The 24,506-nt window shown below is 48.3% G+C and overlaps 1 protein-coding gene across 4 annotated transcripts in view; it reads left to right on the top strand.

Moving 5' to 3' along the window:
* Positions 1–16,444, top strand: part of Chst15 (carbohydrate sulfotransferase 15) — a 93,921-nt gene extending 77,477 nt beyond the window's left edge. For all 4 annotated transcript variants that reach the window (XM_076911993.1, XM_034493827.2, XM_076912009.1 and 1 more), the window contains one exon: positions 12–16,444. In XM_076911993.1, the coding sequence (XP_076768108.1) occupies positions 12–202 (191 nt within the window). In that variant the 3' untranslated portion in view covers positions 203–16,444. The remainder of the gene's footprint in view (positions 1–11) is intronic.
* Positions 16,445–24,506: the final 8,062 nt, after the last annotated feature.

The following is a 24,506-nucleotide window of genomic DNA, read 5'->3' as shown; positions in this document are numbered from 1 at the left end:
TCTCATTCTAGGGCCTCTAAGTGAGAAGCAAGAAGCTTTGATGACCAAGAGTCCGGCATCCAACACACGGCGTCCTGAGGATCGTAGCCTGGGACCCATGTGGCCAATCACCCAGAAGATCCTGAGGGAATTCTACGGGCCTTTCAACACAAGACTGGCACAGGTCTTGGAGGATGAAGCATTTGCCTGGAAGACAACGTGAGAGCTGAGTCCCTTCTGCAGAAACTGGGCCCACTGAGTCTGTCATTGCCATGACTTTAAAAGTCTCCAGGTGGAGAACTGTCCCCCACAGTGTGGAGAAAACCGCTGGAACCCCACCCAGTCTTTTTCTCCCAAGGCACCTGTTGTAGGAACTATTTTTGAAAATTTCCTTGCCATGTTCAGCGGTTCTGCTCTTGATCACTAGGCTCTTCCACCTGCAGCCTTGGAAAGTACCCTGGGGGTAGGTTTCTGTCTGTTCCCAGAGTGCCCTGGATCTCAGGAGGGTAATGGATCTCTGGCACCAAGTAGGTAGGAAGAGGAGGCCATGGGAGGCCACAGACCAGCCCTGCCTTCCTTCCTCCAGGAGAGTTTGTCTGGGTGTAGGGTTGGACAGCTCTGGGATCTGATTAAGGCCATGCTCTGGGGCTATCCTTCACATGTTGTATCCCAGCAGGCCTTGCATAAATTGATAACCCCATGTGGGCAGAGAACGGAGCTGCTTGGAGAATGGAGGCTCTTTTATTTTTCTTTGTATTTCCAAGTCAGCCCTTCAGTGACATCAGAAATAAGCCCAGTTCCCTTTGCTGAGCTCAGAAGAAACCCAGAAGTCAGCTTTTGGCAGCAGGCTCATCTCTCTGACCTGCTCTGCCGGTAGACTTTGTTTATGCCCAGCATAGAGAAGAAGCGTTTTTAAACAAACTGCTTCTTGCACTTGACTGCCCTGCCTCTCTTTTCTGCTTTTTTGGATGTTTTCCTCAAGGAATTCAGTTTATATTTGGAAAGGGAAGTTTTGCTGTTAATGCCAGAATAGAACAACCTCAAGGCGTGGAACAGTGGAAAAGGAAGTGAAGCTCTCCCCATTTGTGGAGGGTCACTGGAGAGTATGAGGATGCTTCAGTTTTTGGTTCTGGCTGGTTACAGGCTCCCCTCCATCTTCCTGTTGGAGGATTCTTTTATCCACATTCTCTGTCACGTACAGCCAAAGTTCTGAAACTCACTAAGGATGAGTCTCAAGACACCCATGTCCTCAGAAACATCTCACAAACTAAGTTCGGGTCACATGTGGTGTGACTAGGAGATAGCTTTGCTCTTATGGACCTTTCCAGGCCTGTTAGCAGCTTGGTTTGCAATGGATATGCTGAAAGTCTTGTCATTTTTTTTGAAAGACCCCAGGGAATACCAGAGAGAACAGCTTAAGCCCATTTGGCACACAGGATGAGGTGGAAATGTCACAAAGCTTTTCACTGGAGCATTGCCAAGGGATGCTGCCCATGAAGCTGTGTTCTCAGGTCAGGAGCCTGTCCAGCAGCATCAGAAAGTGTACACACTACATGCCCAACTGTCACTTGGACGTGTGGGAAAAGCTGGGCTTTGGCAGCCGGAGGATGTGCGATTGCTCCGCTGTGTGAGTCCTTCTGTGGCCCACCCTTGTTGGACATAGGATTCTCAGCCCAATGGAAGGATTGGGAAGAGCTCTGGGCATCAGCATGGACTGGGCCAGTGCGGCTACTGAAGGGACCATGTGTCTTGTGGCCTGTGTTCCAAGACAATTCCCCCTTCTCTCACTGTGCCACTCGGCTCGGCAGCCAGTGGGCAAATCTGGCCTGAGTACAAGGATGCTTTGGGAAGAAATGACGAGGGAGGGAGAGAGGGAGGGAAGGAGGGAGGGAGGGAAGGAGGAAGGGAAAGAGAGAGAGAGAGAGAGAGAGAGAGAGAGAGAGAGAGAGAATGAGAGTATTTATTTTGAATACCGTGTGTGTGTGTGTGTGTGTGTGTGTGTGTGTGTGTGTGTGTGTGTGTGCTTATACTGAGAGGGGCCCCTCTCAGCTGTCTTGCTGATGGGACTTCTCCTCCATTAGAGACATGATGTCTTTATGGATTAATTTCTCCACCAGTTAGCCTGTCATTTCCAGGACATATCTTACCGCCCCACACCACCCACGACTAGAAGAGATTTTTCTTGCGCACTCCTATGCATGTGAATAACATGTGGCGTAATTCTGCTTCTTACAGAAGTATTGCCAAAGGTATTATTTCCAATATTATTTGGTTCATTGCTGGTCTTTTTTATATGTGCAGCCCCTTCCTTTCTGCCACCCGTGGCCATCCAGACCCAGTTTTCTCTCTGTTGGTCTCTCCCCAAGGGTCACCAGCACCGCCTTTGCTTTTGCTCGGTTGAAGCCCCCTCTTGTTGAGAGCACAGGTAGTGTTTTGGGTGATGGCTCTAGAGCCTGTCACCCCAAACCAAAGCAAAACGCAGACCTGGTACCGAAGACACTTCATATTCCCAAAGCTCTGTGCCAGGGTGTATGACACCTTCCCTCCCTCCCTTATCATGTAAGGTATGATATGCAAGTCACATTTATTCTGTACTTTTATTCATATTTAAACTAATTAAAGATGGACCCACATAACTGGTGCCTGCCGAGAGCGGGCCCTCCATCACAAGTTTGCTGGCCAGTTGTTTCCGTGCTGTTCTCTGTGTGTGAGAGAGTCCCGGGCAGGAAGGTCAGCACTTCCCCTGCCTTACTGACAAGCTCAGAGTGGGCACAGGGCCATACTCATTCTCTGGGAATTCCTGTGGAGGCCTACTGTGGTTGGGAGTCAGGGTGGGAGGTTCTGTCCAGCTTCAAGTGCCCTTCACGTGGTCTTCAGACAAAGGAATCTAAAACTGAGGTGACTATTGGTTTTAAGAACTTGAGTTTGAGATCCTTGGTGCAGCTGAGTGTGTCTCATTCCATGGTAGGCAGGGTCCCGCTAGCACTCAAGGAGCATGGGCGAGCTTAGAGAAGGAGAGGGTGTACCAGTCTGCATGGGTCAGGTCACCGTAACAAAGTAACTCAGGGTACCTTACACACTTTCTTCCAGTGTAGCTCCACCCCTTAAAGGCGCCTCAGCATTACTGATCAGCACCAACAGCTGAAGTGTTCAGCCGTGGGAGCCGACCGGGACATTTGACATCCATTCACCACACAGCACATGCTTACTGTCGCTGTTCATGCGTTAAGTATGAACTCAAGGGGCCAGTATGTTATTTTCCCTATGGCCTCTTCTCCCAGAGCCTGCTCTCTGACCTCCTTGTCACATGACCATCTCTCTGGGCATGTCCATGATACCTTTTTCTCTTTTCATAAAGATGCCAGTGACACCATTAAGGATCTCATTTAACTTCATAACCTTTTAAAAGGACTTCTCTTTTATACTCAGAGGCTCAACCTATTCGGGACATTGACACATCAATTTGGGGAAAGAAGCAGTTGCAGAGAGGGCTTAGCTCCCACTTTGAAGCTTGGGTCATGCTCAGCAGAGAATGGTCCGTTGGTCAGTCCCATAGTTCCGGGACCTTTCCAGTACTGATCCTCATTGTGGTATGTTGAGTGTGGGGCTAGACTCAGCACAGCCTGGGGCTGGCTTCCCTCAGCAAGGATGCTCCTGCCTGGAGAGGATAGAGGATGGTGGATTCGAGAAGCCAGACAGGCCAGGGCATACCTCTGAAAGCTAGTTTCCTCTCCCTGGAGCTCTCCCCTACCCTTGCTGCTAGGAAACAGACCTATAGCCCCACAGCTTGGGTGGTACTATGCAGGATGGTATTTATCTGTTAGGGTGGAGACCACATCCCGAGGAGAGCCTTGGGCCCTGTAGGTGAGGCCGATCTAGTAGAGACTTGCAGGAAAAATTAGCTTTGAGGAGTTTGGTTTTCCTTGAACTTTGGGACCAGCTTCCCTGCAGGGCACCAGGGAAGGAATGCGGTGGGGCAGGGACTGTGAATTTTTAGCCACTGCTGTAACAGTTCATTTCATCTGGAATGCCTGGCTATCACAGAGAGCTCTGAGGAGTAACTCTCTTAATCCTGACCTTTGGAAGTCAGCCTCTCTAGCATGTATTTCTGTGATGGCTTCAGGCTGGTCTAACTTCTATGACCCCAGCCCCTTCCCATTGATCACTAAGGTCATCATGGTGACTTCAAACACAGTGAATTTCTCATCGTACAGTCCCAGAGGACAGCAGTCTTAACACCAGGCACCATAGGCTGAAGCAGGGTGTGAGCTAGGGTGCATCTCCTGGGACCCCAGGGAAAGCTGTGCCCAGACCTTCCTCAGCTTTGGGAGGCTGCCAGGTACTTTGGCTTGTAGGCTTCTTTCTAGAGTGCCATATTTAGACTTCATCTCCCTCTGCTTCCCTGGTCACATGGCCTCTTGTTCACACCCTGTCTCTCATGAGGAGGACCCTTGGAGTTACATGGGATAACCTGTGGTTACTGCCCCATTTTAACATCTCATTCACAGAGTGTCTCTGGCCATGTTAATGGAATAATTCATCAATAGGTTCTGGCACCTGTGCTGTGGACAGATTTAGAAGCCATCATGCAGCTGACCACAGGAGTGGCCTTGGGAGCTGGCCAGGCCAGCAAGTGGTATGCAATGGGTGCTCAGTGGCTGGTCCTTTATAGCTTTTCCATGGGAGACCTTAACGTGACTGGGGGAGCAGCAGCACAGTGGAGGCTCTGAGGTAATACCCTAGTGTTCTATGATGGGGCAGTGGGGCAGGAGTTTCAACTGTAAGCCATTTGGCTTGTTCCTTTCCTCAGGAAGCTCACCTGGCCGAGTGCTGTGCGCCCTAGACAGGACCACATACCTACATGAGAAGTGTCTTTCAAGGGCTTATGGTTGCCTTTGCTTGTTAGTGCTTGTGAATCTGCTCTGCCAGTTCCTCCATTGTAGCCACTGGGCAGCTTTAGTTTTCAAAGCTTGGCTGTTGTTGGGTTCATCATGCTGTAGAGACAACTGCTTGTAAAAAAAATATTACAAAAATAGAATCCTTTCTTAGTTCCCAAGAGAGTTTCAAGCTCACAACCTCCCTGCCCCTACCTTTTGCTAGGCTGACCTCCAACCCTACTGGCATCTATCTGTATAATGGCCTGGGCTGGCCTTTGTCTTCCTCCCCTCTGCCCTATTGCATTGGCATAGGCCCTGGGCCTGGTCCTCCCAGTCTGGCCAGCAACCTGGCTCTTTTTCTTCCTTGGCTGCTGAGCATGGTTCAGGCCGAAGGCCTGGCTACGGGCAGTCATGGGGTCCTTGGAACTGCAGGGGGGAATGCATGGTTCAATGATGAGTGAGTTCCAGGTACCATGCCAATCAGGAATATCGGCTGGAGGGGAACAACCATGTGCCTCAGTTGCCACCTGTAAGTGGGTGTGCCCTGTGCAGAGTCTTCAGGGCAGCAGGAAGAGGAATGGACTCTGCTGGGCAGGACGTGTGATGGGATACAGCCACAGACATGAAATGAACCTTCCATTTCACCATGGAGAACCCCTTACTGGGGCAGCAGTCTGGGGGAGTCAAACTTCTTCTGGGCTTTCATGGGGTGTATAAGAAGCTCTTTGTACTTTGAAAGGCCTCAAGAGAGTCAGGCCCAGGTCATATCTAGAAGCAGGTGAATCTCAGTTAAGGATGAGATATGGGTCATACATAGTACACTTGTGGTTCGCCCAAGGCAAAACAATGAGGTGACCACAGGGACTGAACTTGTCAAGTCCTTGAAGAATCCCTTCCTGGCTAAATAGAGAAAGGATGGGTCTTGGGAACGAAGGTGAGGTGGCACCTCCCCTGACCTTAGCTATTCCTTACCGAAAAGGATGCTCCAGTTGACACTTTCAAATTCCATTCATCCAGAATAGCATGGAAGGAGAGTGTGAGCCTGGGAATGGCCCATGTCCCGACAGATCCTCTTTGTAACCATGGAGACACTACAGTTCTGATGTCCTCATGAGTGGGTATTCTGTTGGTATCAGAGACAAACTGAGTATCAGAGACTGCACACCTGCCTGAAGTCACAAAGTACAGGTCTTCAGAAAGGGGTTGCACAATGCCAACTCGAAATATTTAATCTTTTACTTCCAGGTCAACGCTTTTAGCCCTGGTGCTATGCTGTGTGACCTTGGCACCCTGGTGTTTCTTCATCTGCATCCTGACTGTCATAACTCACTTTCTTCAGGCTTCATTTCAAATGCCCTGAGCTGCTTCTGAGGTTACCCAGGCTGGGGGTCTGGATGGTGACAAACTTTGACATGGGAACCAAAGCACATTAAAGACACTTGCTCCACTCAAAGACTTGCTGTGCTGAGCCCGGCTGTGTGCCCTCCCTTTCCTGCCTCAGGGTGGATGGCCCATGGGCTAAGCCTCCCACACAGACAGGCTACTGGGGGCTAGCCTATGGTGAGGTGTCCCCCAAGACCTGAGTCACAACCTAAAGAGAAGGGTTCCACCCTCTGGCCTCAGGCTTGCTTGGGCGGCACCAAGGTACACGCCCTAGCTAGAGCTTATTCAAAGAACTAACATTTCATTTTCTCAGTAAATATTTTCTGAACATCTACTTTGCACAAGGCACTGAGCCAGGCATTGGGGTGAGGCTGGCCTGTAGTTCGTGTGCACATTCATCTATACTTCCTATTTTCAGGAAGTATTGGTGGGTCATCCATGTGTGCCTGGCATTTGAGTGGAGAACAAGCCCCAGCTGCATGGAGCCTGGTGCTGCCGAGGACAAAAGTTGATCTTTTACCCAAAGTATCACAGAATTCTGGCAGCCATGAAGACAGCTGACGGGGACAGTGAGACCTTCAATCTGAGGCTTCCCCACCCTTCTTACCCTCCTCTGTACTTTGTCACCTCCCTGTGTGCTTAGTCCTTAGACCAAGCCTGACAGCATGGCTGGGAACAGTGATCTATCTGGTTTTCCCCAGGCAGGGTAAGGATGGCTCTCCAGCATGCCTAGGCCCTGGTGGCATACTGGCACTGGGCTCCTGCTGAGTCTCCACTCTGTCCTCCATGAGAGCCACTACACAGGCCCCATCCACCCTCAGCAGGTGTCAGATACCTTCTTGCTCTAAAAGCCCAGTTGACAGCAAGTATTCGAGATCCCCAAGAATAATGTTTAATCAGCACAGGAGAGATCTCAGGACCTGAGGAGTGGGGGGACACAGAGGTTGACCTTAAGGAACCACACCCAAGGTGAGAGGCTCCCAATGAAGGTTTGTGGGAGCCAGAGAGTAGGTAAGAAGTGTAGGGGTCAGCCCTGGAGGGCTCTCAGCCTAAAGGCTGAAGTAGGCTCCGTATGGGAGTGTTGTCAGGGAAGATTGGAGCCCAGGCTCTTCACCGCACTTGTCTCAGGCTGGAGAGGACACCTTTGACCCCAGAAGGTACACTAGCTTGGGATTCTGGCCTTGAGCTGGGAGTTCAGTGAGAGAAGCTATGACGTCAGGGACTGGTGATGACCAGCTGTGGAAAGGCTGTTTGAGCAGGGGGGTTGCAGCCTGGTCTACTGGGGCTCACTGCTGCAGGCATGAGAAGGTAGGAGGAGAGGTAGTCACCATTTTGGCTGGTGGATGACCATTTCAGAAGAAGGAAGCCGTCTGAGAGGCCTGTGGGGCTAAGAGTCTGAACTAGAAATGGCATCTGTGAAGGGCACCTGCCATCTATCTGAGAGGCTGTGCCAGCTTTGTTAAGCTAAATGTCACTCAGCCCGGAAGGAATCCCTGTCAAGCAAACATGCTGTGTTCCTGTATTTTGAACCCCACCAGCCTCACTGGAGAGCAATCCTTTTCTCTCTGCTAGATTAGTAGTACCTAATGGTTTCCAGTTTGCTCATGGGCTGCGCCGAGAGTCACTTATATGCAAGGACATTAGTGCAAAGTCCAGGAAATCCCTCATTTATGGATCTTTAAGGGGCCTCTCTACCTCCCTCATTCCCTAGAGCAGGTAGGTACCAGACGGCTAAGGCAGGTCACCCCATTTCAAACTACTCAACAGCACACTTACTTGACACCTACTTACTTGAGGACAGTCAAGGTCCTTACCCCCCTTCTCTCTCTCCTGGAAACCCTGGGTGACATGGTGTAGGGTGGCCCATCTCCATGGCGGAGCTGTGAGTGATAAGCTTTCTAAGGGACCTCTGAACTGGCCTCACCAAACCTGAGCGAGGAATAGAAAACATTCAATATCCTTTCTCACTGCAGCCTGACAGCCCCACATTTCTCTTCCGGACCCACCATTGTCTACCCCTGCCCTGCACTACCCGCTGCTCTCCTCTTTGGAGCCCTGGCATCCTCAGCTCATGCAGGACGGAGTGGGAAGGCCTGCCCTCTCTACCCAGTTGCTCCTTCAGACAGACTTCAGCTTCTCCAACTCACCCTCATTTCAGCTCCAGCTGCTGCCGCCCTCTATACTCTATACCTTGACCCACTAGCCTTCTAGGTCTGAGACCTGGTCATTGACATGTTGTGTGTGTGTGCGCATGTGTGTTTGTGCTTATGTGTGGGTGTGCATGTATGTTTGTGTGTGAGTGTATGTGTGTGCATGTGTATTTGTATGTGTGTTTGTGTTTATGTGTGAGTGTGTGTACATGTATGTTTGTGTGTGACTGTATGTGTGTGCATGTGTATTTGTATGTGAGTGTGTTTGTGTTTATGTGTGAGTGTGTGCATGTGCCTTTCAGTGTGAATGTTTTTGTGTGCATGTGTGTTTGCGTGCATGTGTGTTTGTGTGTGTGCATGTATGTATGCACATGTATGTGTGTGAGTGTGTTTGTGTGTGAGTGTATTTATGTATGAGTATGTGCATGTGTGTTTGTGTATGAGTGTTGGTGTTTATGTGTGAGTATGTGTGCATGTGTTTGTGTTTATGTGTGAGTGTGTACATGCATGTGTGATTGTGTTTATGTGTGAGTATGTGTGCATGTGTTTGTGTTTATGTGTGAGTGTGTACATGCATGTGTGTTTATATGGGGTTTGTGTTTATGTGTGTGCATGCATGTGTGTTTGTGTGTGTGCATATGTGTGTTTGTGTTTATGTATGAGTATGTGTATTTCCCAGTCTTGATCACTTGGTTGTGTTAAGAGCACTTATCACATAAGAGTCACCTGAAATCTGCCATCTGTGTCCTGCTTGGCTTATGGTCCTTCCATTCACCAGAACCATCAACTGCTTTAGGCAGAAGATCTTTCTGTCCATAGCCATGTCCTCGGAACCTAGACTCAGCAAACCTTAGAGCAAGAAAATGCAAAATGGTGCCCTCAAGCTATAAACCAAAGAGGCATGGCCTTGGGATTTCTCCAGGGTCATGGATGAGTCCTTAGAAACTTGCAGAGAAATCTTTGGAAAGCTCAGACCACTGGCAGGGGCTGCAGATAGCGAGGGCTGCCAGCCAGTCAGGTGAGGAGATGGTTGGTGTTAAGCAGAGTCCTGAAGACTGGTAAGATCTGGAGGGGGGCAGGGAGATCAGCTTGGGAGAAAGGCCTGGCAAGGAGGTGGGAGGGCACAGGTCTCAATGTCTCCCAGAATGGCTGGAATCAAGGACATATGGACTGACCTCCGTTGGCTCATATGTGTGCTCCATACAGAGGACCTGGTGCCATTCTGCCCTTGCCTTCTTCCCTGCAGAATGAGACATGCCTACTCTCTCTGACCACAGAAAGGAATTTATTTAGCTCTGGGCATCTACAGCCCAGTCAAGGAAGTATCAGCTATGTGCTTAGGAGGTGAGGCTCCACCAGAGAGGTGGACGAGGGCGGGTGAGTCGATGCTGCACTGACTCTCCCACCTGACCCTCTGAGCCAACAGCCACGGAGTCAGAGCAGGGCTCTGGGGCTTTGCTGAGTGGGTGTGGAAGAGCTGGAGGAGAGGCTGAGGCAACAGCCTGTGATGGTCCTGGTGACAGGCCACCGAGATGGGAATAGAGTGGGGTGGACATGTGAGGATTGCCTCCGAGGCACCGTGCTTGTGGCATGTGACATCAGCACCAGCATGCCACAAGAATACCTGGCTGTTGGTGGGAGTAAGCTCACGTGTATGGAGGATGCTGGGGATTAGAGAGGTTTGGTGGCTTCTTTAAATTCATTTAGAAACCAGTGTTCAAGACCACGAGGCCGGCTTCTGTTATCTGAAGAATAAAGTGGTAGACGATTGGGGGGAGGGGTTGAAGGCAACATGGCCCAAGGCAAGGATGAGACGGAGCTGGTGTCCAGCCGGAGGCTATGATGCCATGATGTGAGGGCACCTGGTTGAGCCATCATCTGTAAATGGAGTTAGTCTGGAGTCTTGGCTAGCCTGAATTGTCAACTTGACATAGACTGGAGTCATTATTGTCTAGATTATATTGGTCTGTGTGTGTGTCTGTGAGGGGTTGTCCTGATTATTAATTGATCTGGGAAGGCCTGGCCTACTGTGAGCAGCACTTTTCCTGAGCAGTTGGTCCCAAGCTCGTAAGAAAGCTAAGCATGAAGCACTGAGCGGTGTTCCTCTATGGTTTCTGCTTGATTTCCTATAATGACTTCCTTTAATGATGGACTGTGACCTAGAAATGTAAGCCCCTCCCCCAACACGCCAAGTTGCATTCGAAGCACACAGCAACAGAGTGGAGCTAGGGTCATAGGCATCCTGGATAGGGTGGCAATCCTAACATCGGACATTTCTTAAACATTTAAAATATTTGATGGTGCTGGGACTTGAACCCAGGACCTTGCAAGACTATTAAACACCATTTTTACTTAAGATATGAAAGTACACCTGTTTGTCTGTCTCTTCGTGTAAGGCAGAGTCTTTTCTTAGGCTAGGTCTGCACAGTGTTATCTAACTTCCAGAAACCACGTGTGATGAGTCAGCACTGGTTTCCCATTTTGTTTTCTGGTTTTTTTTCTCATGGAGCCTGGGAACTGGGGTGGGGGTGGGGGTTTGAAAAGCCACTGGGAGCAAGCACACTTGTTGCTTGTGGCATGATGATGTTTCCTCTCACGTGTGGGTGACTTTCTGAAACTATAGGCCTGGTTTCCAGCAAGCACTTCACTTACACACTTGTGTATTTTGTGCGTGTCCAAGTGTGCCAGGCTTGTGTGCACATATGTGCATGCCTGTGGAGGCCCAGAGCTTGACTTCTGCTTCTTTCTTAACTATTCCACACTTTTATTTTTCTTTTCCTATTTTTATGTGTGTGTGTGTGTGTGGGGGGGGGTTATCAGAGAAAGAGAGACAGAGACACACAGAGAAAATATATGTTGCTGCTTCCTGTGCTCTTGAGTAATGTTAAGACTGTAATTAAGATTGTAAAGGCTCCTGCGACTAGCTATTTTGAAAAACTGCTGATTTATCTAATATTTAATTAAATAGGATTTTTATAATGTCCAAAACAACTGGATAAAGAGGCTTGGGAACAAATATAATTAAATTGTCGTAGATGTAAAATTGACTGGAGCATTTTGCACAATGGCCTAAAACTGGGAGAGCTAAAACATGTCCTGAGCATCGTTGTGGGATGTTTCCTGACATGGTAAAAAGCTTGTCACTGGAGAGACCAGATGTGAAGCATCTGTGGTGATAGGGGCGGGACCAGTCATGCTACCACTGGCTGTCACATGGTAGGCACCAGGTCCCTTGAGAGGGTACCTGTGAGTTTCTCATTGGACTCTCCATCAACCTCTAGGGCAGGTCCTATCTGTGCTCTGGTTCCAGTATGAAGGCCATAGGCTGGACATTCAGAGGCGTCAAAGAACATACCGAGGTCCTGAGCCTGTGAGAGGCAGATCTGGGCCTTGCGCTTAGGTCTGTTGGCCCAGAGACAATCCTAGCTGCAGCTTCTCAAATCAGAGTCTGTGTAAAGATCCCTAAAGAGGCGAGTGGAGCCAGAGGACTGACTGAGGCTGGGCTGGGAGGCCAGGTAGTTCTAAAAGTAGAGCACCAGGCAGGGGTAGTGAGGGCCAAGGTCAGGCCGGGAAGCAGCTTTAATGCCATTCACTCACGAAAGCCCAAGAAACAACCAATGGGATCCCTCTTGGCTCTAACCCAGTTCTGTCCCTATGGGAGTGCCACAGTGGTCTCAGTCTTCCTTTTCATGCCCTGTGCATCCTTCCTGCACCGGATAACAGGCTCTGTGTGTCGTGCGGACCCCGCACCTCTCAGATGAGGCTACCGCAGAGGCTAGGAACGCTGGGTTGCCACGGCCAGCCAGTTCCATAAATTGGCTTACGAGCCTCGTGGTCAGCAGTTTGGGCTACTGTGGGTTCGAATCATGATGGAGGAATGGGGTTGAGGTTGGTTTCTTCCAGGGCTGCCCTCCAGCCCACAGAGGGGCCATTGAACCTCCCTGCAGTGGCCATAGCAACTGCCTGTTTTCTCCCACCTCCACATGAGATAATCCAGGGAACTCCTGCCACGGACAGCACGGTCAGCAAAATGGAATTCTGGAAAGTTCCTAAGGGAGCGAGCCAGCAGTTCAAAAGGCAGCCTACAAGGACTAGGCTTAGGTAAATGTCTTATCCCCGAGTCACGGCCCGCTTCCCCTCCCCCATGAACCACGCTCTGTCTTTCTCCACACTCTTGCTCCATAGCATTGGTTCCTTATTTACCCCAACGCCAACTTCAAGGGTTATTTTGCTTCTTCAAGAGCTGGCCCCATCCCCAGACACACAGCAGTGCAGTGCATTTCTAAGAGTGTTCAAGTCTCTCCAAAGGAAGAGTTGGACAGCTTCAGTTTCCCGGCTTCTGATTGGGGTTAAATCTAGAGATTTTCAAAGGGGCCTTTATTGACTTTGGAAACAACCCACTTGTTCCAGCCACTAACTCCCACAATGTCTTTGCAAAAAGGTGTGGAAGAGAGGGTGGGGCTGCAATGTGGGCGATTCCCTCCCTAGCACCTTGGTATTCTAGCTACCAGGAAGATCCGAAAGGCAGCCCTGCACTGCTCTCTTGTGGTTAACATAGGTATTGCACCAGAAAGGCCTTTACTAGTCTTTGAGCAAGTAACTCCACCAAGACAGGAGGGCCACTTTTAAATACAGGGATCACCTTTGACCTGGTTCAGGGTTAACCTCAGCAAAGGGGTATTTGAAAGACATGTCTGAAGTCAGTCATTGGGCTGTGGTTCTGAAGAGATTCAGCAGTAACTATGGATTCTCCTAGTAGCAAGTCCCACATACTACTTGTTCCCAGTAGAGGCTTACAGGAAGTCCTGGAGAGCGTGACAATAGCCCTCAGGAAAGTGAGGCTGGGAGACGGTGCACAGTTGTCAGCCTGGCCTCTATCCACCACTGTCTATCTCTGACCTAGAGCACAGCTGAGAATGGGCTAGGCTGAGACACCGCCCCTGCAAGGGTCTTTGTAGCTAGTAGTGGCCAAACCCCCCACCCCCTCCTCTATCTCCCCTAGAGCCAGCTTTCTGCAACCCTCTGTGACTGTAGACACCAGAGGGATTCTACCTCTGCCAGAGGACCACTGGAGGAGGTGGGAAGGCCTGTGGCAGCATCAGGTTCCTCCTGCAGATCAGCAAGGCTCTCACTCACCTTGGCTCTGTCCTCTCCTTTCTGCTTCTCCCAGGCTTTCCCTCTGCTCTCTATTCTCCTCCCTCCTTCCTGCTGGCTGGATGCCTAGTTCCAGGCAATAGCTTCCACACCTCTGACCCCTTAGTCTTTGCTCTCAGACCCTTTCCTCCCAGACCTCAGTCAGGCCTAGGGAACTGTGACTCACTCCATCCTGTCCCTTTCCCATGCTGCCCCTCGGGCTAATCACCATCTATTAGGTCTAGCTTGGACACACAGGTCCAGGTTTATCTTGGCAATAGGGTCTCAATCTGTTTTGCAATGGCCAAGTGGGGCAAGCCTGTCCTTCCCTGCCTGTCTGCTTTTGGGTTCTTCCTCCCATGACCTTTGGCTGTCTCCCTTCAGCAATGACAAGGTTTGCTTGGCCAGACTGGGCTGAAGTGTGGGTTGGCTTTCTCATCACTGACCAAAATGCCTGACACAAACAGCTCAAGGATGTATTTACTGGGGTTTTCAGAGGTTTTAGTACAGCATGGCAGGGAGGGTGTGGCCAAGAAGAGCAGGTTGCATCACGGTGACTGGAAGGAGACTGAACAACAGAGTGAGCGGTATGACTTCTCACTTCCCTCTGTGTCATTCTACTTGAGCCTCCTATTGGGATTTCAGATGGCACTGCCCACCTTCAGGGCATGTCCCCTATCTGATTTCTCCAGACACTCTCTCATAGACACACAACACACCAAAGGAACACTTTACTTAGTCTCCTGGTTACTTCTCTAGTTACATTATCTAGTCTCTGTTCAGGCTGACAATCAAGATTAACCACTACAGATGACTGTGTTTGGATTACTCCAGGGAGCACTCCAGGGCAGAGGAGCTAAGGCAGCTACTGCAGCACAGATCTAGGGCAGCTCACAATTCCCACAAGAAGCCAAGCCAAGCCCACCTCAACCAGATCCCAGATGCCAGGACGTTGGGTGAATACCAACTGAACTCTGAGCATTTTTGGAAGGTCTAGTTTGCAACTGTGTAGTTTCAGTCCTTCGGTCTGTCCAACTGTCCAGGCTCTTCACTTCAGAGATGTCCTGTTTGGGTACAGGCTGCTCAGGTCAGTGTCTAATGGGAACCTGCATAGCATCCACTGAGAAGTGACTCATTAAGGTCTTACCTCAGCAGCCCAAGTTAGACATGGACTAAGTGTCCAGAGGACAAGCTATGCCCATCCCAGCATCCCAGCACCCCAGCATCCCAGCCTCCCAGCACCCCAGCCTCCCAGCACCCCAGCACCCAGCCTCCCAGCACCCCAGCACCCCAGCCTCCCAGCACCCCAGCCTCCCAGCACCCCAGCACCCCAGCATCCCAGCACCCCAGCATCCCAGCATCCAGGACACATATATGGATGGGTCCCCACTGTGCTGAGAATCCTCCTATGTTCCTGATGTCCCTCCTCACTCCCTCCTCCCTGTGCATCAGCCTCTTGTAGTTTTTCTCCCCCCTCATATCTGCACAGCCTCCATAAAATCCCATGTGTTTACCTCCCAGGTCACTAAGCCTACTATGGGTCTATACCATTGACTGTGCTATCAAAACTATTAAATTTTAAATGATTTGGGGAGGAATTATTTTTAGTTCCCAAACTATAATTTGGTTCTTTTCATATCTGGCTACTATTTTGTTCTCATAGAATATTGTTCTTTCAATATACTTTTTATTCCCTTTTAAGCATTTAATCTTTTTAAACATTGGATTTGTAATTTGATCTGGAACATTGCTAGCGAGTGCCAGGGGACCCAGTTACCCCAGTGATTGTATCTACTTACTTCCCCTATTTTGAGTGGAAGTGAGGCCTGTAACTTTGAAGGAATTATATGAAAATGGAAGAGAAATCCTGGGAGGTGAAGGGCCTGGGGAGGCTGGGAAGTAGGAGAACATAGAAAACTCTGCAAGGAAAACTATTACTTTGTATGTGCATTAAAAAATAATAAATAATAAAGAAGTGCTGGTTGGTTTTGAGCTCTCTTGACATTTTTCCAAAGGCTGTTCATGTGTCCCCGTGGAGCTGGAGTGGTCCCCAGCAGTAGAAACTGATTTCTTTGCAAGAGGGGAGGGATTTACTGACTTTGTTGGGATCTGACTGGGGTGGGTTTCACTTTTAACTCTATGCTCTTCTGTGCTTTTCCTGAGCAGAGCCTGATTTATTCTGGGCTTGTCTTTTGGGTTTTCTGTGTTTTCTTGGAAGGAGTAGTGCTGTTGGGCTCACTCTGCCCAGGGCAGAGTTTCGTGTAGGTCAAGCTTCCCTCATGGCTCTCAAGGCTCATCCTAGAGCTTAGGCTATGTCTGTACAAGTGACATTTTCCTGGCTTCTGTGGCATCTTCCTGTAAATGCTCCCATAGCTGGTACTGTCACTTTTTCTTTGTTTGGATGGGAACCCAGAGCCCCTTATATACTAGTCAGGCTTTTTACCCACTGGGCTACATGACCCAGGGCCAGTCCTCTTTTTATATCGTTTCTTGTAGGGTGTGTGTGTGTGTGTGTGTGTGTGTGTGTATGTGTGTGTGTGTGCAGGTGCATGTGCACATGTCCACATGAGTGAGGTCACAGCCTCAGATGGTTGAGTAATCGGTTTCCAGCTGAAGGCTCTGTTTTGGAGGTTGTAGGGACTTTAGCAGTCTAGAAAGTTGTGGGAGGAATTGGGTGTGGGTCACCAGGGACTCTGACTTCATCAATGGTCGAATCCATTGATAGTATGATTGGGAGGTGGCAGGAGATGGTCTTTGAAGGGTGTTTGGATCCCTCCCTCTTTTTGTCTCTGTAGGTGAATGAAGCTGTGCTGGGTATATACTTCACGTTTTCTTTATCCATTCATCTGTTGATGGATACCTAGGCTGGTTCCATACCTTGGGTCTTCGAATAATCTTCAATAAACACTCAATGTGCAAGTTTCTTTGTGGTATGCTGACTTCACTTCCTTTGGACATATACCCAGGAGTGGTTTAGCAAGATTATATTGTAGTTCTATTTTTGTGTGGTTTATTTATTTATTTTTTTTGAGGTGTGTCCTTACTGATTTTACATTCCCACACACAGAGTATAGTCCTTCCACTTACATCTTTGTGAAATCTTGGCCTTCTGATCCTGGGGCCTCCCAGGCTCTTCAGAGCTTCCAACAAGTACATTCATGTTATTGTGCTCAGTAGGAAGAATATTCTCTGAAAGCTGTATCCTCCCCAGCATCATCAGAAGACAGTTGAGGCTCTTCGGAGCTTCCAACAAGTACATTCATGTTCTTGTGCTCAGTAAGAAGAATGTTCTCTGAAAGCTGTATCCTCCCCAGCATCATCAGGAGACGGTTGAGAAAGAAGAGAGCCTAAAAGGAGATACTGGCCTTACCAATAGACACATCCTTAGATCAGGCTATAGAAAGCTTTGTCACTGATTCTGATGAGAAGATGCCCACCTCAGGAACAAAGGTAAACAGAGCTCGATGTGGATCAGTCCGAGCATTAGAGGCTCCTGGAACTCTAGAGACTCAGCCTTTCACCTTAGAAAAATTCAAACCTTAGGAGTAGCACTCAGCTCAACTCCATTAAAAGAAGCAATGACTCAAAGACTTGTGAGAACATCCGAGCTGGGAAGAGCTAAGCGGAGTCTACAGCACCTGAGCCTGGAACTGAGTCTTCAGGGCTGAATTTGAAGAGCAAAGACAAATTTTCATCATTATGAACAGGTCAGCCATGCCAGTCCCCACAAAGGTCAGGAAGCATCGAAGATATGGAGGTAGGAAGCATATAAGAACCAGAGGTTGGAGAGACTGCTGGGAAATGCTGTCTTCTTCACATGGCAGGACCACTGTGCTCACGAGCTCACAGCAACTGAGTTTGCCTGAACAAGACTTGCACAAGGTCAGGCTGGTCCAGCTCAGACATCAAAGGGTCCCACAAGGCTCAACTCCTAACGAAAAGTTATTGGCGGTTGATGGCCACTGGGGGAAGAGTCAATTTTGGTTAGGGGTGTGGCCTCTCTCAGGTTGTAATCTCAGCTAGACACACAGATCCATCTCTCTCATGTTTGTGCTACTGTGTATTTTGAATCTACGTGTTGCCCTAACATAGCCCCCCTCTAACAGATACAGATTTTAGTCCGCACACAGGAATGTGTGTTTAAGGGAAAGTGGCCTGCAATAGCTCTCTTCCAAGTTGATGGACCAAAAGGACTTGTGTAAATAGCAATAAAAGCGCAAAGGCTGCAGTTCCAAAGCCAGACATCCGTGTTATCTGAGAGATACAGGAATTCAGTAAATACTGGAGGAGAGGAGCTTTAAAAATGGTGCATCTTATCAGTGTCAGCGATCAAGCCTAGAACCTCAGGCATGTGGGTCAGCCTCCACCACAGGGTTACATCTTACAAAAAGATAATACTCACTTCCAAGAAACTAACATAATTAAAAAGGAAAAGGATTCAAAGCCCAATATTTATAGGAAAGTGTTGTGCATATATATATATACACACATATATGTGTGTATATATATATATACATATATGTGTATATATATGCATACATATATATCATATTTTCCAGTTGTTTCTATGTATTTGGTTTAATCAATATTATGTCATGTAACTCATACCCCATGCTAATGTCATCCCATATCATGTTCTTCTAATAGCATCAGTGGTTGTGTTAATAATATATCATATATTATATCATGCAGTGTCATGCCATATTATGTCAACCAATATTTCACATCATACTAATCATGTCATACCATACCATGGCATGCCACATGTCAATAATGTATATCATATATCATGCCACAGCAATCATGTCTTACCATATTATATATTATAAAACATGTCATGCCATATGTCAATTAAATGTCATGTCATGCCAGTAAAGTCTTTTCATGCCTTGTCATGTTATACCATGCATATCATACCATGCCATGACTAATCATGTCACGATTATGTCAATCTTATTGTAGCATATCATCATGTCATGTTGAGCATATATTTTAGCAGGTCATGCCACTCATATCACTCATATGAGGTCATGCAATGTCATGTCATATCATGAAACTTCATGCTATACCATCTTTCATCATGTCATATTAGCATGTTATGTCAATCATATTATGTCTTATGTCATATCTTATATCATCACATGAATACTTCTACACACTGCTCAAAGAAACACACACAGACACACAGACACACACACAAAGTTAATGCAGCACACACACACACACACACACACACACACACACACACAAAGTTAACGCAGCAGCACTGGCCATGTGTCTTGATCTACTCAGTTAATCTCACTGTAGCTCAGTCTTCTCCTATGCAAAACATCTCCACGTTACAGGGATGTGGTGAAAGGTTAACAAGCTATGTCTAAAAAAAGTTCTTAAACCATCCCGGATCCACAATTGCTCCATGTAATGATCACTCAGAGATGAGACAACTCAATCTGAGGAGATATGGAGATGTATGCAGACACAGGGCAAGAGAGATAGATGATTCAGTCAGCAAAGTGTTAGCTGCACATTCGTGAGGACTTGAGTTCAATCCCTGAGACCAAAGTACAAAAGCCAGGCATTTGCTTTCACCTTCAGTGCTGTTGAGACAAGAGGATCTCTGCTGCTTGCTGGCCAGCAAGCCTAGCCAGAAATGAGCCCCAGATGAGTAAAAGACACTGTCTCGCAAAACAAGGTAGGCAGTTCCTGAGGAAGGACACACAGTGTTGACTTCTGGCTTCTACATGTTTGGGTCCACCTTCCCAGGACAACTGTATGAACATCTACTCATACACAAATATATACACTATGAAGGCATACATTCATGTACACACACACACACACACACACACACACACACACAGCAAAACCCCAAAACAAAAACAAAACCCCCACCAACTGCAACATCCTAATGTCACAGTATTAATTGTAACTAGAGTCAGAGGGTCAGGGACGTGGGCAGGCTCAGCTGGGCAGTTCTGGTTCTGGCTAAGCTTGTTTGCCTGTGTGGTGGCCAGCCTCAGGCTGGCTGTTCTAGGAGGGATGTGGCAGGAATTCTGGGGTCACTTAGCTCTGCCTCATGTTGCTCTCCTCCTGGAGCAAGAAAATGAAAAATCCAAACCCTGCTTCAAGCTTCTGCTGTGACACATTTGCCCCAAAACAGTTACACGGAGAGTCAAGACAGGGGGCAGAATGTCATACACCAGAGGGTGTTGACATCTCACAGTCAGGGCAGGACATTAGGGTACTTGGTCTCTTTCTAAGAGAGGATTCATAAGCTGGGAGTCATCCAGGATGGCAGGCCAGGCAGAGCCATGTGTGTCACTCTGCAACAGAATAGGAAAAAATTAGATACTAGGACCCTTGTTTTTGCAGAGGGGGTTCTAGGTATCCTAGGCTGACCTTGAACTTGCTGTGCAGCCAAGGGTGATCTTATACTTCTGATCCTCCTGCCTCTACTTTCTAAGTGCTAGGCTCACAGTGTACACCACCACACCCAGTTTATGCACTACTGGGAACAGACCCCAGGGCTTTGTGCATGCTAGACAAGCTTCTACCAACTGAGCTTTCCACCCAAGTCCCCATGAGCTCTAACTTCCCCCAAAGACTTCAACTGTTCTGTGACTACAGTAAATCCCTACTAACCACCCTAGGATAAACTGCCACTGAAACAAAATGTTAAGGTTACTTAGCTTTTAAGTTCAAGAACCTTGTTCTAGGAACAAGCAAAAGATTCAGAAAGATTTAAAAAATTCCCCCTTTCTCAACATTCACTCCCCTTTCTGACTAAAGCCAGCAGATGGCAAGGGGCACATCTGCTTCTGGAAGGGAAAGGGGTCAAACACCAGAACTTGGAATAGGCCAGCACAGCTCAGAGCAGTGGTGCCCAGAAGCTCAGCAAGTCGGCGGCACCAGAATCAGCAGCAAAATGGCTTCAGACAAAGGGAGACAAGAACAAGTGTGAGAAATGGCAAGGCCTGAAATACTCAAAGAAGTACAGCTCAGAGTTTGCCAAAAACCAGGGAAGAATGAGTCAAATGTCATTGTCCTACAGGCTCTGAAGAGTCTTGAACTTCAAGAGCTGGATAGGGCTGCTACCAGCAATGAGGTCAGAGTTCTGTTGCTCCCAGATTAGAAATCCATAAATGACTGGGTATTCAAGAAAGCAAAGTGTATTCCTGACCCAGTTGAATATGCCAAGTTGAAGTACAGACACAGGATGTAAGTAAATCAATCCACTTATCCTTAGGGATGGGAGAGGATGAAGGACCTTATACATCCTTTGGGGAAGGGAGAGAATGAGGGGCCCTTCCTCCCAGAAGGCATCCTAGATTGTTTAGGCAAGCAAGCTGAGCATGCAATTCATGAGAAACATGTCAGTAAGCAGCACTGCTCAGGGCCTCTGCGTCATGTCCTGCCTTGAGTTTCTGCCTAGACTTCCCTGGATGATGGAATACAAAATGTAAGATGAAATAAACCCTTTCCTCCCATGCTTTTTGCCATGGTGTTTTAATCATAGCAATAGAAACCCTGACTGAGATACCATTTTATGCCTGTGTATGATTGGGTATGCATATGGTTAAAATCAGATGCACCGTGGGAAAGGATGCACACAGCTAGCTAGATGTGCAGAATTAAAATCTGTCAATCAAAGAAGAGATCCACCTATGGTATGCACCTTAGTAACTAACTCTTGCTCCATATGGACCCCATAAAAGGAAGTCCCAAACAATAACTAATGCTGTTGAGTACCACAGTCAAGGAGCCCGCTGCTTACTTGCATCATATCCGGTCTGCACTATTGCTTTGCTTCTGAATAAACTTTCTTCACCATTATCAAGTCCTCCTGTGTTTATTTTTTAATTTTTTTGAATCGGCTCCAGGAAAATGGGACCCCTATGTCCAGACATCCAGACAGTGGGGAAGAAGTCACAGTGTTCATGAACCAATCACCTCTCAAAGATTGGGGCCACCCTCAGGGGCTCATAATACTGGTATTAGGTGAGTGGGGGCTTGATTTTGAAATTAAGTACAGCTCAAAGAGCATAGTACCTGCTTTGCTTGTAGACTGGGCATTCATTCTTGCTTTAGATAGAAGCCCTGGGTCCTAGTCAACATCTGGAACTTTCCGTTGCCAATACGTCAACATCAGAAGCCAGCAGAGAGCCAGCCTTGGGTTCTGTTAGTGACTAAGTTTGGATCATTGAAAGACTCAGCCAGCCTCATGCGTCTGTAGAGCCTACGGGATCACGTGACTGTGGAAGGGCTTTTACATTTGTAGATCTGATGGTGCCAACAGAAAGAGAATGCATGCCATCTAAACTTGCTTGAGATTCTGTTCTTGGGTTTTGAGTTAAATATTTTGGGCATTTATGTCTTGAGAGTCATATTCCAAGGGCTCTCACCAAGGTTCTGCTGACGTGGGCCAGGGGTCAGTCTTCTAAGTCAGTCACAGTCTTGTTTCCATGAATGGACTTCAAAAACACAGGGGTAGGGGGCCCTGGAGTCCAGTTTGTTTATCCCTGGACTTTGATACTCATCTTCCTACCCCAAGCTGTGACTGAACTATTCCACACGTTTAGTTCCTTCCATGCAGTGATATCATAGGCAAATGGACAGAAAAGGAAAGTTCTCCATCCACTGAGTAGCTGGAATGGATGACACAAGTTTACACACAATTGCCAACCTTTCAAATTGAGTTGGATTTAAAGCCTCTCTGAGCTCCTCAAAGACCACCTTTGCAGGCGGCTGACTTTTTATGTCTTCCCTTTGGCCAGCAGGGGGCAGGCTGGGCCTGGGAATGTGCTGGGAATGCTCCCTTTCCACCAGCTATGCAGTTTCCCCAAATCCCCTAGGAAACAGGGCTGGTGGGCTGGCGTCCTCTACAGCCCCACTCGCCACCAGTTAGGGGCAGGTTGCTTTCCTCCCCACCAAAGAAAGAACTCTGGAATTCTGGGCCAGGTCCTCTGTTCCTGGCCTTCCTGTAGGGTCTGCCTGTTCCGGGACTGGAATCTGTCTCTTGGGGGCTCTGAGCCAGCATCTTCTGAAGGGCTGGCTCCCTGCCTCCCTTCCACTGCCACTTTGAGGCCATTCTCTCAGTCCCCACAGTGAATGTGGCTCCTGGTAAGTCCCAGAATGAATTCTTGCCAACACGCTCTACTCCAGTCTATCCTACACAGGAGCAGTACAACCTTCTCTAAGACTTAGTTTTCGTACCTGTAAAATGGGACTAAAGTGCAATAGTGCACAATTGTAATCTCTGTGCAAGGGAAGTTCTAGGTCAGCTTGGGCAGCTTGCTGAACTTTAGGCTACCCTGGGTTACATGGCATTCTGTTTTTAAAAGCTACAAAGGGGTGTGTGTGTGTGTGTGTGTGTGTGTATGTGTGCACGCGCGTGCGTGCGTGTGCTGAGGCTATAGCACAGTTCCCTGGTATGCATGAAGCTCTGTGTTCAATCCCAAGCATAAACTAGGTACATGGTGGGCACATCTGTAATTCTAGCACTAGGGGGATAGAGGCAGAATGGTCATATTTTCAAGGTTGTATAGCTAGCCTGGGCTACCGGAAAACCTGACACAAAAAGGCATGAGTATAGGTTAGGAAGGGGCTGGAGAAATAGCTTAATAGTTAAGAATACTTGCTGCTCACCCAGAGGACCTGAGTTCAGTTCCCGGCACCTGCATGGAGTGGTTCATAATGGCTTCACTCCAGCTTCGGGGCTCCAACACCCTTTTCTAGCCTCCCATACGCCCTGCACACATATGGCATGCATATGTGCCCATAGACACCTGATTTTTTTTTTTTTTAAGGAATGAAAAAAGGGACTAAATCACACTGTTAAATGCTTAGAAAGTGACTTAGCATGGATCCTGAGAGAGATGTCGTAGGCATGGATGCCTGCAGGTTTTGGAGACTGTGGGACATGGTTTCCTTTGGCACTTGCCAGTGGGCCTCACAGTGCTGTCATGGGGTGCAGCAGCTGGTGCTTGCTAACTTACCACCAGTCAGAAGCAGCCTGGGCCTGGTTTGCCAGTCCGAAGCCCAGGTCAGCATTGGCCCCTCCCAGGTCAGCTGGCCTCAATATCCAGCACTTGATTCTGAGTCCAGACTGTGAGACTCTTGTTCCTGTGTGCTGAGGAGAGAAGTGGATGGAGGTTTTCTGTTGTTGCTTTAAATGCTGAGGTTAAGTTTCAGCCCAGATTCTGGAAGAGGAAGGAAACTTGGAAATTCTATACAAGTAGGACTCATTCCAGAAGCCCCCAGAGGTATGCCAGGCTTCTGGGAGCTCCTGAGAGCAGCCAAGCCTTCCTTACTTCTCCATGAATGGGTAAGACTGGCATAGGCCATAGACACAGCCAGGGTTTGAGTACCAGCCAAGAGAGACTCAGAGCATGACGGGAAGGACAGAAACCTTGTCCAGATGCAATCAGATGCTGTTCTGTGTGGGTCACCAAAGCACAGGAAACCAGGCACTGGGCTCCTCACTGCACAAGGCTCTTTTGTTGAGCCTAATCCCTGGAGACCAGGCTTGGCCTCAAGGTTCTGTGCAAGCCCCTCCCTGCCAGGCCCACCCCAGCTCTTTCCAGCTAAAGCCCCTGGGAAGAGCTCAGGTTCCCCTTGGCTTCAGTGGTAGAGATCAGATCTTGCCCCAATTTTAAGAGACTCTTGATTGTGGACAGAACCTGGGTGTGTACATTGTGCGAATTCCAACATAACCTCTTTTGATTTTACCCTTTTTGCTTTGTCTGGTTCCCACTGATGGCCTTAGCCAGCTGAAATAGTAATTACATAAAGATGGCTGGGCTGTCAAGCTGGAGTGATTCTGTCTCCCTCTTTATCAGACCAGGAACAGGCCTGGAAGGGAGATCTTTACTCCAGGTTCGCGGCAGAAGCTCTTGAACCTCCTCTCTGATCTCCTCGGCTTCACTGTCTAGTTACAGACAACTCCCTGTTTTAGGTTCTGAGTTCTCTGAAAGTGGCAAAACTC

This window comes from Arvicanthis niloticus, chromosome 1 (genome assembly GCF_011762505.2).
Source record: "Arvicanthis niloticus isolate mArvNil1 chromosome 1, mArvNil1.pat.X, whole genome shotgun sequence".
Lineage (NCBI taxonomy): Eukaryota > Metazoa > Chordata > Mammalia > Rodentia > Muridae > Arvicanthis > Arvicanthis niloticus.
This window is presented reverse-complemented; position numbering and strand designations above follow the sequence as displayed.